The sequence below is a fragment of the Hirsutella rhossiliensis genome, assembly GCF_020360975.1.
Source record: "Hirsutella rhossiliensis strain HR02 chromosome Unknown scaffold00011, whole genome shotgun sequence".
Lineage (NCBI taxonomy): Eukaryota > Fungi > Ascomycota > Sordariomycetes > Hypocreales > Ophiocordycipitaceae > Hirsutella > Hirsutella rhossiliensis.
Window position 1 is genome coordinate 533,308 of NW_025408677.1, and position 15,912 is coordinate 549,219.

A 15,912-nucleotide genomic window follows, 5' to 3' on the forward strand; every position below is an offset into this window, starting at 1 on the left:
GCCCAGTATTGAAGAGAGTGATTCGGACGACGGTCGGCAGCGTCGCTTTGTCGGCCATGACTCGAGTCGCCCTTCGATTTCGGGCCGCCCCTTCCCCACGGGAAAAGCTTCGGAAATGTTCGAGGGAAGAAATCTTCGTGCAGGTTGTCTGCAAAATCCGCACCACGCTCTACTCGGACAAACGGCTGGTCTCCTGTAGTTCGGACCTGCATAACGCATGGCACAGAGGTACCCTGTTGGTCCGGATTGGCGTTGACGATGTCGGCCAGAAACGACAGTTTATCGGTCTCGGCGAAGGCAGCCGGACCATCGAGAGGAAACATGCCGGACGTAGACGTCTCGTAGACAGGATCAACTTCCTGGCCGATGGCGGCCGAGTCGGGGACAAGAGTCGCCGGCTCACCAGGGGAAGGTTGAGTCTGCTCAGTCGACAGAGCACAGTCCAAATCGCAAGATTCAGCGATGAAGATAGGATCGATGGAGTTTACGAGTTCATCGATGCTTGTAAAGCTGTTTTCCGCCAAGCCTCGGCCCTCGATCAGTGTTCGGGACTATATGGTCCGTTTGTGTCCTCTCAACGGTCGACGGTTCCTCTCTTTGCATGCGGTCCATGATGACGGTCGGAACACTGGACCCATCGGCATACTGCCAGCCGTCCATCTCTGCTTGGTTGATTGAGATATTCTCGTAAAGCGGGTTGTTCCTCTGGAGCCATGCCAGGGCGGCTGCCACTCGAGATTTGCGCACCCGAAGCAGGTGTCCGACGTCTGCGGAGCCAGGCTTAGCCGAGCCGCTCCAAGAGACGTGGATATTCTCAATGGCTTGCAGCAAGGGATGGGGAAGAACGGTGGCAACAAGATCGTCCACCTTGTTCGGAAAGACGACAATATGTCCTTTCACGTGCTTGCGGTAGCTGATTCCCGAACGGGTCTTGTTGTCCACTGTGAACTTGGTGATATAGCCAAAAGGCGCATGTAGGGCAATGAGTCTCTCTTCGACGGGAGAGGTCATCAAGCTCGTCGGGGTACCGATGCTCACAACCGATGGCCATGTTGTTGACAGAGCAGGCCTTGGGCAGCCGTCCACTGTCGAAGCTGACGCGACACTCGCGGCACACGTCAGCTCCGGCGCCCTGGTGTGACGGAAGGCACGCACCACACTCTTGGATGGTCCTGGTCGCCCACATCATGGAGGGCGACAAGCGATCCCTCCACTGCATGGTGGCGAGTTCGCAAGGCGGTGTCTTCCTGTAGCAGAAGACGCAGTGGGACACCGGCAACGTCCGTTCCTCGGTAAACGCTTGGTAGAAAGATTTAGCAGCTTCTACCTGGAGGGCAACTGGAACTTCGTTGCACCAGGATCTTGTCGATGATGCCTGCTCTTTAGAGCGGAAACAGGCGTCATAGTGATGTAGCGTAGACTTGACGGAGTCTCGTTGGAGCTGAACGGTTTCTCGCGTAGGCCCGGGCCTCGTGGGGAAGCGCCCCGCCCGTGTGAGCGATGAAGGGCGAAGCGGTTGTTCCGCACTGGATCGACTCGGTGATGGAGAGGCCGGCGTCTGCGTGTGTCTTTTGGAGGAGCGCCTTGGCTGCGTGGGGGGTGGAGTGGGAGGTGTCTCCTCTTCTCTGTGTCGTTTCGGTGATGGAGCGGCCGGCGGCTGCGTGTGTCTTTTGAAGGAGCGCCTTAGCTGCGTGGGAGGTGGAGGGGGGGGTGATTGCCCCTCTCTAGGTCGTCTCGGTGATGCAGTCGCTGGCAGCTGCGTGTGACTTGTACGGGAGTGTTTTGGCTGCGTTGGGGTGGAGGAGGGCGCTTGCTCTTCTCGGGGTCGTCTCGGGATGGGTTGTTCGGCTGTTGCGTGTGTGCGGTATATTGGAATTGAGCTTCACGGCGGCGGGTTCGTTCTTCGGCGCGCTGGCGGTCCATATCGTGCAAGACGCGGAGGATCTCGTCGTGGGGAACCCTAATAAGCGGTGAAGGTCGTTGACAGGAACGGCGCTGCTGGGATCTCTGCGATTCAAGATCACCCAAAGTGCGGCGAACTTCCTCGGGCGAGACCGTGACGGGGTGTTCTCGTGGCATGGTGCACGGTGATGGCTGTAAAAGGTGAGTTGGCCCCGGGGAGTGGGACCGGAGCAGGAGCGGGACGGGAACGGGACGGGAACGGGCAGCAGGAACAGGAAGTTGGTGGGGAAAGAAACAGGTGGCGGTGAAGAGTGGCTGGTGGGCACGGAGCGGCATGCGGACCGTGCGTAAGGGGTAGAGGATGTGGAGGTGTGGCGAAGGGCGCGGAAGAAGGATCCTTTCGTCTCTTCGTTCCTCAAGGCAAAGAGGCGGAAGGAAGAACCTTTCGTTCCTCAAGGCAAGGCAAAGATCCTTTCGTCACGTCGTTCCTCGTTCCTCAAGGCAAAGCCATGCTTGTTTAGAAGCTCCCGTAGCTGCTTGTTCTCCTCGGCTACTGTCCTCGCGGCCATCTGGATCTCGGTCGAAGCCTCGATGCCCTGGAGCTCGTATACCCTCAGTCGCTGTTCGAGCTCCTGGACATACTCTCTCCGTCGGGCGCGCGATCTCCTTTGGTTGTCTCGAATTCGGACTAAGCTATTCTTCTGCTAGAGCAGAGAAAGAGACGGAGTTTCGTGTTAGAAAAGGCCATTCCTGTCGATGGCATCACCTGGGTTTATGTCACTTACTGCGGGGGCCGACATTTACCTTGCAGGCTCGTCTAAAGACTGTTTTTGGCTAGTGAAGGAGGAAAGTAAAATAAAAATAAAAACCAGGTGAATAGTCCCGTAAGTAGAGTATCGGCCCAATGCTGGGTGTCGGGAAAGAATGGGGGTTGGCAAAAGGAAAAAACGAGGAAATGGACAAAACTTGTTAGATCTCTGGCAAGGGAAGTATTTGGGGAAAGAACGAGTAAGATAGCTACAGCAGCTTCACGCCTTCTTTGCCTGGCTGCGTGCTGGTCATGGCGTAGCCGTTGCAGTCTTCCCAGGGGCTTGGACAAAGGACAGTCGGATTTGCATTTTACGGGTCACATTTGCCCCGTGTTGGTGGGAAATAGAACACTCGCCCCTGAGTAAACGTGATGAGTCGGTTGGTTAGCCGGACCGAGTCTTGGGAGCCGCTCGCTTTAGAGCCCCTGCCTGTTTGCCAATATTTCATAACTGTCATATCCAACCAGTATTGCAGAACATCAGTACCTCGGCAGCCGCGGACGCAGGTCTCACAGAGGCTACCTTCTTCTTCCGAGGTGGATGCCGACGTGGGCAGCCCTTCCCTTGTCACGAGGCTTCCTTCCCTGCGAGCTTCGCCACCCCCCCAGCACTTCCCATGCCAGGACGAGGGAAGAGAAATCAACAGGCAGAATCCTGCGTCACGCTCACCCCCTGACCCCCACTGCAGGGGAGCTAAGGGCCAGTCTGCATGCATGGTTCGGAAGAGGCGGTCCGCCCAGTCACCCTAGACTCTAGAGATTCGTCCCGGTGCCTATTTGGAAGTTGGCTGCTGGTGGATTTGGGATGTGATCGACGCGTAGATGCAGAAGCTGGAGGTGTCCTGGTCAGGGATACACGGACTATTTGATGCAAGGGATGGTTGAAGACTTAGGCTGACTGGTAGACGTCCCCCCTAAAGGGTGGCTCACAGGCATCAGCCAAGCAACAGCGGACCACAACCCCGAAACAAGAGGAAGGTGCATGAGCCAACCCGGCTGAAAGCTGGCACGAAGTGGCCAAGGTCACATTGCGGAGGACTGGCGGGATAATTTGCTGGAGCTTGCATCAGGGGTTACAGACAAGCTCGACCCGGGAAGCCCATTCCACACTCGTGCTGAAAGCAGATATTATTCTTCTCTATCACTCTTCTTGTTCTTGCAGCTCTCCTAGGGCCAACGAGCGGCGGACGATCTAACGAAGGCCCTTCTGCCCGCCATGTCGACTGACTCTGCCTCGACGACTCAGGAAGATGAGAGTCCCCTTGACACTAAGTCGGTTTCCTGTGGACAAACTGGTCATCTCCGTGCCCTTGATAGGTTTCTACGTCCTGTCTCGCCAACTTCGGAGGTTTGGGACACCGAAACTCAATACAACGGCGCAGGACGTCGCGATGAACAGGCGCAAGGCGAGATTGCAGAGCCACCTACAGCAGCGGCACATCCGGTGCTCGCACCTAGCCATCTTCATGACTCTTCCTCCTGCAGCGACGGGAAGGAGAATCGTCCTCCTGGACTTGTATTTCAGGTCGCCGTATCCGACACTTGCCATCGAGTAGAGGCCAACGGATCCATCGATAGCGGACAAGACGAACAAATTGAACTGAAGTTCGGCTTCCCTCTTCGCAAGCCTGTTCAAATCACCTTGAGGTTCTCCCAGTGTTCTCCTCCAGGCTCGTCACGATGCACCAGACAGCGCGAGCGGAGGAGCCATGATGAAATCACCGGGAGGAAGGATGCATGGCTTCGATCGCCTGAGCAAAGATGGCAAGCTCCTAGGCAAAGGCACAAGAGGCAGCGTGCTCAGAAATTTCGGAGGAGCAAGCGACCGGCCGTGGAAGAGTGTTGAATTTGAGTATCTTTACCAGCCTTAGAATGGGGGTGGTCCCTTGATGCCTCCTCCATGAAACATTGATTCCACAAGCTAGTATCAACATCCTCGGTCGTCTTCATACGAGACTTGTCGGGGAACTGCCTTGTATTGGCGATTCATGCGATGTGTGCTGATAGTTCAATCCGTTGTAGCCTGTAAATGCCCCCTGCTGCCTTTATTTACAGTTACCGTGCATTCAAGGAACAAGGTTCGATGACAGCATCGGCTCAAGCTCCGCATAACATGCCCCATCACTCCACGAATACTGTAGTGCCTCTAGGACACGGCTTACATACTGGACATTCGGTAAGCAAAGGTCACAGCGTAAGGTAAATCGTCCTTACCGTTAATCCGAAGCATTCCATTCCAACCAGCCGCTGACGCAAGGCATTTTGCTGGTATGGGTCGACGGTAGCAATGTGTCAAGATCAAGACGCTCATTCACGGTGCTGCCTAAAAGGCAGCAAGCAGTTCGTAATGCCATATTAGTGATGGATTCGAACCTTCTAGGTTGTCACAAGTAACTGGAAAGATGCCATGCATGTGAGGGTTATTTTGAGTCAAATTGGCCTTGACCACTGCCCAAGTCAAGGGGACAAAGGTCCCAGTTATATACACAAGAATGGTGCCCCTGTAGGTTGGGACGCCTCCTCGGCTGGGGCGGAATATCGCTTGACACTCCCACTCGTTCCAGTCCGAGGGGCCTTACCTCCGACCTCTTGGTTACACTCTGACGGTGGCTGGCTAGGACGCCTCCCCTGTGGACGCCAAGTGGTGAGGCCAGTTACGTACTCCTCCCACTCGTTTCAATCCACAGGGCCTATCCCTAGCCCTTTGCCTTGGTGTTCTGTAGACCCGGTCAGGACGCCTCCCCTATGGCCACCAAGTGGTGAGGCCCGTTACGTACTCCTCCCACTGGTTCCAAGTCCATAGGGCCTATCCCTGACCTAGTGCTGTTGCTTATAGGTGCTAGGGCACCTCCCCCTATGGCCACCATGGAAAGGGGCTGTTAGGCACTCCTTCCACTGGATCCATGTCCATGGGGGCACCTTTCCTAGCCCTCTTTGCGACTTTCCCTGTATTCTTGGCAGTGATCCTATACCATGCTCCCACTCACGCAAGGCCCAGCGCACCTCTGAACACCTCAAACCTGTCCTTTGGAAGCGCTTTTGTGAGGCCGTCTGCAACTTGTTGGTCCGTTGGGACGTACTGAAGGTCGACCTCACCACTGTGCTGCTTCTCTCGGACGAAATGGTGTTGGACATCGATGTGCTTCGTCCTTGCGTGGAACTGAGGATTTCTTGCCAGTGCAATTGCTCCCTGGTTGTCCCCATAAATGATTGTGGCTGCTGGCGCATGTCCCTCTTCTTCTGATACCTGTAGCTCTGTTAGGAGCCTTCGTAGCCAGATGGCCTCTTTTGTTGCCTGGGTTTGTCCGATATATTCGGCTTCGCAGGACGAGAGGGCTGTTGAGGACTGCCGCTTTGATGACCAGCTAATGGCACCACTCCCAAGGTTGAAAACATAGCCTGAAGTCGACCTCCGCGTCTCGCGGTCTCCAGCCCAGTCTGAGTCAGTGAACCCGGTTAAGGGTTCAATTTCCCCACCGTACACTAGGCATAGGTCGATTGTGGCCTTCAAATAACGCATGATCCGTTTTGCGGCTGCTCGGTGTGCCTCTGTTGGCTTAGCCAGGAACCTGCTGCAATACGACACTGCGTATGCAATGTCTGGCCTCGTCCCCAACATGGCATACATCAGACTTCCGATTGCCTTAGCGTACCATGTCTTGATTTCATCGTTTGGCTCGTAGTCCTCTGGGGTTTCAATCTGGTCGGTCTTCATGGGTGTGTACTGGGGCTTAGCCTCGCACATCCCGAAATCCTTGAGGACCTTTTCAATGTACCCCTTTTGACTCAGCCGAATCGTCCGGTTCCTACGGTCTCTGGTAACAGCCATGCCTAGATAGTGATTGCAAGGGCCAAGGTCTGTCATTTGAAACCGATTGCTCAGAGCGTTCTTGAGCTTCTGGATTTCCTCCTTCGAGGGTCCAGCAATCAAGAGGTCGTCCACATAAACGGCGATGTAGGTGTGGCCCTTAACAAAAATTCCCACATCTGAAGTCAGGGGGTAGAAACCAAGGCCTTCCAAGAATGTGGTAAGTGTCTGGTACCAGATCCTGGGGGCTTGTTTAAGCCCGTATAACGCCTTGTTCAGTTTGCAGACCCTTCCGGTGCCGTCGTCAAATTCGGGTGGTTGTTCCAGATAGACTTCCCCGTCTATGTTCCCATACAGAAAGGCTGTCTTCACGTCCATTTGCTCTAGCTCAAGGTCAAGAGCTGCAGCAATGGCGAATATGGCCTTGTAGCTCATGGGCTTGACCACAGATGCGAACGTCTCATTGTAATCAATTCCTTCTGTTTGCTCAAAGCCTCGGACAACCCACCGAGCCTTGTGTCGAAGAATTTCTCCGTTGGGGCCTTTCTTTAGCTTATAGACCCATTTTCCACTTAGGATCTTTTTATCGGCTGGACGTGCCACCAGTGACCATGTCTTGTTGTCTGTTAGGGACTTGTGTTCGGACCTCATAGCTTGTAACCATTTTGGCCAGGTTACGTCTCCTTTGGCGTGCTTGTAGGACGGTGGCTCTGTGGGGTTTTGTGTGTAAAGAGCTGCACCGAGGAAGGAATAGGCTAGCATTATATTCGGGTTGAGCGGAAATGGATGCCGGATCCTGCGATTCTTTTGCTGTCCTGGTTCTGTAACAACAATCGTATCGAGAATGGTCTCACTGTTGCTCCTACTAGCTGCTGGCCCGATCTCTGTAGGCACTTCTTCCGCTTCCCCCTCTGCATGCGGAGTCGGGTGGAGGCAGGTCTGATCTTCGTCAAAGGTAACATTGTTGGACACAGTTATTCCAGAGTCTGTGAGCACGATGTAGTTGGTAGAACCCTGATAGCCTAGCATTCGGCAGGGCTCTGAGACAGGGTCGAACTTCCGGTAGCCGCCTTTCTTTAGCCAGACGAATCCTTTGGCTCCAAGGGTTCGTAGGTGCGCAAGGTCAGGAGGCTGGCCATACCAAGCTTCGTACGGTGTCTTTCCAATTGGTGAACTAGGGGATCGATTCCTGAGATAGACAACTGATCGTAAGAGGATAGGCCAGTGCTTAGATGGGACGTCTTCATCGTCTAGGCTAGCAAGGACTGCTGTGAGACGTTCGAGAATAACTCCATTTAGCCTTTCCGCAATGCCGTTTTGTTCGTGTTGCTCAGTTGCTGTTGTGGATAGCGCAATCCCACGGTCCTTGCAGAAGGCTTGCACCTCAGCAGATATATTTTCTCCAGCCTTATCGACGTGAAGGTTGTAACAACGCCGTTCCGGTCGCTCTGAAGTGTCTAAGACGGACTTGAGGCAGCCGAGAAGATCAGAGCGATGTTTGATTGGGAATACCCAAGCGAATTGAGTGAAATCATCTGTGAAAACTGCCCAGTATCGTTCTCCGCCGTATCCTTCAATGTGGAAAGGCCCTGAAATGTCGGCGTGCACATATTCGAGTGGTCTTGTGCCCTTGTGAATCTTCCCCTTATGTGGAACTTGTTTAAGACGGCCTAGTGCACAGCCTTTGCATAAGCAGGTCCTCTGAATAGGCTTGATCCCTGTGGACATATCCATAAGCTGTTTGATGCCCTGCTCAGAGAGGTGTGCGAGCCTGCCGTGCCAGATTTGGAGTGTCGGATCTGAAATCGAATAGGCTGCACAAGCAGCAGATAGAAGGGTTGAATTCCGATTCTGGTCCAGGAAGTATAGACCGTTTTGCTGTATTGCAGTCATACGGAGTTTCTTCCCTGACCAGGCTGCTGCAGAACTGGCACAAAATTCGACTTTTATACCGTCTGAAGTAAGCTGTGAGATGCTGATTAAGTTGACGCCAGCTTCTGGGTTCCAGAGGGCATCTTTGAGGAGTGCAAAACTGTGTTTTCCGTTCACAAAGGTAGGAACTTTGTAGGTCCCGGTCGCCTTTGGGTGGGTGATCTGGCCTCCGACACCAAGGATCCCGTCTCCAAAATAAGACCTTAGGCTCACAAAGTTTTCTTTAGACGCGAAAGTGTGTTGTGAGGTGCCTGAGTCGAAGATGTGGGTTTTTGAGAGTTTCTCAAGTGTCCTTTGTATTTTAGAAACAGGTGTGGCCGCAAGACTTGTTTGGGCGAAGAAGGCGCCAATTTCAGACTCTGCTGGAATTCCAGCGATTTCCGACTGGTCGGCTGGTCAATCCCTTGTTTCGGTTACGGTTCGGAGGGAAGCCACAGGTAAATCTTCCTTCTGGCTATCCTGACAGTGAGAAGACAGCTCAGGGGTCCTTTGGCGGTCGTTGATTCTAGGCCGTTTTGGTCGAAGTTCTGGGTGTAGGTTCCAGCACCTGTCTTCACTATGGCCCGGTCTTTTGCAGTGGCAACACTTTTCTCGGTCGTCTCGGCGTCTCTTCGTTGCTAGGAGAGCCACTTTAGCCTGCTCCTCTGCCTTCTGATTCTTCTCGAAATGTTGCGCTTCTCGAATTGTTGTATCCCAAGAGACCCCAGGGGTCTTGACTTTCCCCTTCTTATCCATTTCTGGGATCAGTCGATGAGTCTGATAGAATGTGGTTCTGAAGGCTGAGAATTTGTCTCCTAATTCGATAAGAAACTTGTTGACGAGCTGCGGAGTATTGTAACCAAGGGTTGAATTAATCCCCAGTAGTTGATTGTTGGCTTCCTGGAGCCTTGAGGCAAAGTTCATGACACCTTTGCAATTCTCGAGGGATAACTCATGGTAGTTCCGATCCAGTTCCTGGTAGTTGGCACTCCCGGTGGGCTTGTAGTGTTCCTCAACGGTTTCTAGGACGTTGTGTAGCCGGTTGAATGGTTTCTCGTCTATCGGTTTGACGATCTCTCGAGCATTGAAGCCAAGGGTGGCACGTACGCAATTACATGCGTTATCCTGCTTCTCTTCCCACTTCTCAAGGGCATTGGCATACTCGCGTTCAGTGTCTGACTGCAACCTGAGGGGTGGCTCCTTGAGAGCGTTGAAGAGTCGGCCATAGTTGTGGGTGCTCAAGAAGTCTGTGATCTGTCTATGCCATTCGATATACTGATCTGGGGATTCAAGCTTAGTGATCTTCTGTAGTCCGGAAACAATGTTGTCCATCCTGAAGATGGTAAAGGGGCAGGGTAATTGGTAGAACTGTGGAGGATAAATCTGCCTTGTAATCGTGGGAGACTTGATTACGAATGAGTTGGTAGTTGTTCGAATATCCTCCTTTCTCTAATAATATGGCATCTTATGGCAGTGGAAAGCTCTCTTCTCCTTATTAGGGGGTTGTGTTCCTTTCTGTCGGAAGAGTGCCTCATTGTCCTCGAGGCAGACCGCTAGGCTGTGCGTGAGGCAGATCGCTGGGCTGTGCGTGAGGCAGACTCCTGGGCTGCGCGTTAGCGACGGAGATAAGCAGGACTTATCGTGGGGTCGATTTGCGGAGTAATTTCGGGAAATCGTATGCGATTACACATCTACCATCTGATAAGTGCCCGGCGGCGCGCACGCGAATATCTCCACGGCCAGCAGCCCAATCCAGGCCATTCCGGGGCCTGGGGGACTACTACACTCCGGCGGCGCGTTTGGTCGAGGACTCCGTATAGGCTACTGCCCGTCGAGATATTTGCGTTGCAGCGCCGCGAATGGGTAATGGGGGGCTAGGCTCGGCCACAGGAACTGTGAGATAGTAATGCACTGATCCTACGGCCCTTTGATCCTCAAAAATATGTCTAGTTACATGGATATAAATATGTGTAAAGACTCTACGAGGCGGCTGGCTTACGTCGACGAGGGGGCGGTCCGCTTTCCCAGCCGGGTCCTCCGCCCCCGACGGCCCTGACCTCGAGTTGGACCTGGTCCCGGGCCTGGACCTGGGTCATCGGGCACGGGGGTCCCTACCTGTACCCGTATCTGGCCCTGGCCCTGGCCCCGATCCTGGCCCCGCCGTCGGCGCTGTTTGAGTTCGTCGACGAGTCGGTTCAAGCTTGACAAAAGGACGAATCATCGATCTCGATCTCTGCGACAATGCATTAGTCGAAAATTAGCTCAAATGGCAACACTTAGCGTTTGAGAGCCAGTCCGGGCTCATAACCTGTCACAAATAACTGGAAAGATGCCATGCATGTGAGGGTTATTGAGAGTCAAATTGGCCTTGACCACTGCCCAAGTCAAGGGGACAAAGGTCCCAGTTATATACACAAGAATGGTGCCCCTGTAGGTTGGGACGCCTCCTCGGCTGGGGCGGAATATCGCTTGACACAAGGAACAGCACTGGCGCTGCGTGTTGGGACTGCGCAAAGGGTGAAGGATTTTCTGCCTGCTAAGAGTGACGAGCCATTGATCAATTTGAATCTATAGGTCTCTCTTGATGCTGTACGTGTCTTTGGGGCTAAATCGGCACCTTACCTGACGTACTGCTGCGCATCACAACAACTACGAGCTTGCTGCCGCTCCAGGACCTGTCGTGAAAACGGGTTAACGATCTAAGTCCGAAGGTCACCTAGTCGGGCTGACTCTAGCAAAGGTGACTGAGAAGGATGAATAATGTCGTTGGTAAGCGGTGGTATCGAACCTTCTAGATGACAACGTCATCTCAGTGTGGCTAACAAACCGACAGACCTAGACCGGCCCCTTCGGTCTGTCGGTCTGGGTTTGCCGTGGCTGTCGGTCTGTCGGTCTAGGTCTGTCTGGGTTGGAGGGCCGGTCGGTCTGATGGTCTGATGGTCTGATTGACTGATTCCGTGGTGCTACGGTATGGGGTATTATCAAATAACCACAGACCAAAAATACCTTTTCTTTCATTATAGACACCTACTAAGCTACCAACCCTCTCATTAGCCACTGCTTTTGAAGCTGATCAGCCTCGACTATTTCAGGCGATAGCTGATTGCGCTCGTCTGTGATCATCTTCTTTGTCTGGCTAAACACTCTCTCACATTCAGCACTCATGCCAGGAATTGAGAACAGATCTAGCGCCATTCGATACAAGACTGGGTATTCCAGTTGATGCCGGCTCCACCATTCAAGAGGGTTTGCAACGTCAAGATCTTGGGCGTAAATTGGCCTGGTCTGGAATAAGTCAAGCTCACTCACTGCCTTGACCTTCTTCCGCTGTGTGTTTAACGAGCTAATCGATCTCTTTCCAAACGAGCTGTAGTCATTGTCAGCGTCGACTTCCTCGGATTCGTCTTCCAAAACCCAGCTTGAGCCTGAGTTTCAACTTCAGTCTGCCTCCGGTATTCATCGAATAGGCTACCAACAGCCGACTGCATGTCGCTATACCATTGCGGCTTGTTCATCGCCTTCTTCCAGTGTCGTTCGAAGTAGTCGTACCCATACGACGGGTGCAGTGCTAGAGCTGCCCGATAAACAGGTGTCCTATCGGTTTTGACGTAATAGTCTTCAAGCTTCGCCCATCCACAGTCAATTCCCGACTTAAAATGGGAGGCCTCCTCGAACTGAGTATCCTCCGCGGCCTGCTTGAATTTCATGAACAGGTAGTCCATGGTTTTAAGTGTCTCCCACACAGCGCCTGAGCGCCGTGGCCGCCCTCCGCCCCCGGCTTACTGGCGTTGCCCTCTATAGTCTTCGTCAGGATATAAAACGGCTTCAAGAACTCGTAGAAACGCTCTAATTCAACCCAGTCCCCAGCGTTGAGGAAGTCGTTAGTTACCGGTAGGTCACGGTGATCAGGGTCATTCTTAGGCTTTTGCCAGCGAGATTGATAGAGCTCAATGGCGCAGCGCAGTTCGAGTGCTGGTGTAAGCCGACAAGTTGTCAGTACTCAGAATACGGAAGCAACCTCGGACGAGAAACGTACCGCGTTTGATCATCATGTATATAGAGTTCCAGCGAGTCTTGCCGTCAACAACAATCTCCAGGGTAAAAATAGGATCGTCACCAGCGAGCTCAGGTCTGCAAATGCCGAAGACCCTGTCGTCGCTGATCTGTCCGTCGAATGTAGGTGGCAATGTTGTGGAGTCTGCCGATAGCTCCTTTCTTGGCCCAAATGTCGAACTTGAACTCATCTGTAGCTCCACGAAGCTCAGCCTCGAATTTACTGACGTTGGAGCCAAAAATAACTGCTCGGACAACCAGGTTGATAACGTGGCCTATACAGCGTAGGCGGCGTCGGCTGACATCCATTGGAAACCACCTAGCAAGCGTCTCTAGGCAGGTATCGTTGCTCTTGGCGTTATCAAGCATGAAGTATCCAAGCTTGGACCCCAACTCGTATCGATCGATTACCTCCTTGAGATAGGCGGCGATATTCTCACCGGAGTGTGGACCGACTAAGCGCGGAAGTCCAAGAAGGACATCGCGTTTTGGCCTTCACTGCCAACAAAATGTCCGACAATTCCGACGTAGTTAAACGCATTTGAAGCAGTCCATAGATCAAAGCTGGTGTGAACCGAGCTCTTCGCGTTCTTGACGAGATCAAAGACAATTTGCTGTCGGCGTTCAAAGGCTTGACGAATCCATGAGCAGATCGTGGTGTGATGCTCCGGAAGTAGCCGACTTGCAAGCTCTCCTCCATTCGATACGAGCCACCCAAGCCGCTCGCTGGATGCTTGTCGAAAGGTGACATCTTCCACTATGACCCAGTCCACAAAGCGAGCTTTCCATGTCCTCTCGTCGAAATGGGAGGCGAGCTGGTAGCCTAGGCTGGCCTGTCGAGATAAAGGTAGGGACGAAGAGGATGGTGACGTAGCCGCCAAGGTAAACGGAGTCTTCAATCCGGGACGACTCTCGCCGAATTCCGTGATTTGGTGCTGACGACGCAGGTGCTTCGCGGCGTGAGACGTCCCTGAGGAGGCGTATAACGCTGTCGAATAGTTCTTCTTCCCGTGACAGATTCTGCAAAGCCAGTAACGTACTCCGCTATGCTCCAAGTTCGCGCCGTATCTGTAGATCCACGACTCTTTGATCTTTGTGCCGACCACCCTTTTGTGACGGGGTCTCATTTTGGCACCCAAAAGTCGTTTGCCGCCGTGCCAGATGTTCTCCCAATCAATGTCAAATTCGCATTGTGAAGCATCTGTCTCGTCTGCTCTGGCCTCGGACGTGGCAGGCGTAGCCTCATGACTGTCATTAACTGGGGTGGGATGTGGACGGGATGCAAATGACTGCGGTACAGACGACACGGGGCTCGTATCCCTACTAGAAGACATAATGACGCGGTATGATACACTGTAGCTCGTAGATGGATGGGAAGACGCGAAAATTGGCAGGGCAGACGCGTAACTTGTTGACATTAGGTAGGTGCTACCTTAAGGCGGAACGGACCAATGGCATCACGGGAACACCAGTCCAGTCAGACCGACTCAGACCACCCAGACCGACTGACTGCTCCGGTCGGTCGGTCTGATGAGAATTGGCGGTCGGTCGGTCTGCGGTCTGTCAGACCACCTTCAGACGGTCTGTCAGACGGTCTGTCTGTTAGCCACACTGGGTCAATGCGACCATCCAAGCTTGCGACCACTTAGACGGTGTAGAAGATGGCATATTGTCCCTACCTGGACAGTGCAACTTCGATCCGTACTCTATGGTCGGTGCAAGAGTGCTCTGCGAAAACGGAACCGTCGTTATAAGTCCAGAAGACGCGCAACTGGTACAGACGATCTGGGATGGACCAAAGCATGCGGATGGAACACCTATATGGCATGGCATGTCAAAAGGAAGCTCGTTCGAAGATTTAGCCGAGACGATCTGCCAAGGTACGAAGTGTACCGGCCATCCATTTTCAACCGGCGACGAGTGGATCAGGCTGTTCGTTCGTCAGGATAAGGACTTCGACCTCGATAATATTTCAGCTGACGACTTTGACGCCGTTGTGAATCTATCTGTAACGGGCAAGTTGCTTTAACGGCGGCTGCGCCGCCTAGCTTCTAGAACCTTCCATTGGCTCGAAGCTATAAAATGCCGTTATGCTCTTATGTAGTAGATTCTCTTTCTTTCTTTCTTTCTTTTCTATCTTGATAGTAAACAGCATAGGGACTAGTTAGTTGTATCAACTCACTAGAGGCCTTTCACATACTATCAAGATCACTGAAGACATTGAAGACACTGAAGACACCGAAGACACTGAAGACACCGAAGACACCGAAGACACTGAAGACACCAAACTGAGTCCCGTCGAACTATTAGCGTTCAGCGAAGTCGCGATGGCCGAAGATAACAACAACATGCAGCCGGACGTCCTCAGCGCCCTGGTTGCCGAGATACGAAGTCTGAGAGAAGAGAGTTCCCGAAGAAACACCCAGTTTGAAGAACGTTTTATTGCCCTGGAACTCCAACAACACCAGCAAGCCCGTTCGTCTGAACTCCTAGAGCCAACGCCATCTGTCACCCCGGCTGTCCCCATTGAGGACACCCGTGTGGTCGCCACTCACAACCCTCACCCAACCAAGCGCCCCAAATTACGAGACATACCGAAATTCGGCGGCGACAAGGCCCAGTGGCGAAGCTGGAAACTAGAAACCGAAGGAAAGCTACGAGTCGACAAAGAAGCCCTTGGAGATGCAGAAGGCCACTTTATGTACATCTTCATGAGCCTAGAAGGCAAGGCTAAAGACAACGTGACCACATTTGTGGAGATGCAAACCGAGAAGAAAACGTTCAATGTTGCTGAACTACTCAACCGCCTCGAATTGCTGTACGGGAGAGGGATCGCAAGCAGAGAGCTACACGCAACCTGCATTCGATTAAGCAAGGAGAGAATGAACCGTTCACGTCCTTTACCCCCGCTTTGAGAGGAGATCGCCAACGCCAACGCCGAGTATTGGCCAGATGACAGCAAGATTTCCTACCTCCAGGAGGCCCTAAACGATAAAATGAAAGCAGCCCTCATAGGCTCTGACCCTCTGCCATCAGCAGCTATGTTGGGCTGGCGAGGAGGTGCGATTCGCTGAGCAGCCAGATGGAATTGTTGGGTCAGTGGAAAGGCCTCGAGGCAACACAAAGAGTTCGGACAACTATGACAACCACCAGAATCATGGAGGCCAGGCTGCCCAGAAACAGTCTGGCCAGAAAACCGAAGTTAGACGAGAGGATATGATGGAATGGGAACCAACTCTACAAGCATCCGCGAAAGTGAACGCTACGCGCACCCGCAGTGATAAGAACACATATGGTTACCAATCCAAGCGACCAGAAGACCAAGCGCTGTTGGGCAAGCGTGCCAAGTGGGTCGACCAGGCCGAGATGGACGCCCGTTACCGTGAAGGGCGTTGCCTCCGTTGTGGAAGAGACAACTGCAGAATCGAGC

The 15,912-nt window shown here is 53.1% G+C and overlaps 2 protein-coding genes across 2 annotated transcripts; both read right to left on the minus strand.

Moving 5' to 3' along the window:
* Positions 1-6,267: 6,267 nt before the first annotated feature.
* On the minus strand, positions 6,268-6,953 carry HRG_08883 (reverse transcriptase (RNA-dependent DNA polymerase) domain-containing protein; the record flags this gene model as incomplete). Its single annotated transcript, XM_044867354.1, has 3 exons — positions 6,268-6,295; positions 6,364-6,541; positions 6,590-6,953. 3 exons carry the CDS (start codon positions 6,951-6,953, stop codon positions 6,268-6,270), a joined length of 570 nt encoding a protein of 189 aa, XP_044717375.1.
* A 1,849-nt stretch (positions 6,954-8,802) lies between these two features.
* HRG_08884 (uncharacterized protein) lies at positions 8,803-9,761 on the minus strand (the record flags this gene model as incomplete). Its single annotated transcript, XM_044867355.1, has 4 exons — positions 8,803-8,812; positions 8,868-9,067; positions 9,153-9,487; positions 9,545-9,761. 4 exons carry the CDS (start codon positions 9,759-9,761, stop codon positions 8,803-8,805), a joined length of 762 nt encoding a protein of 253 aa, XP_044717376.1.
* Between the last annotated feature and the right edge of the window lie 6,151 nt (positions 9,762-15,912).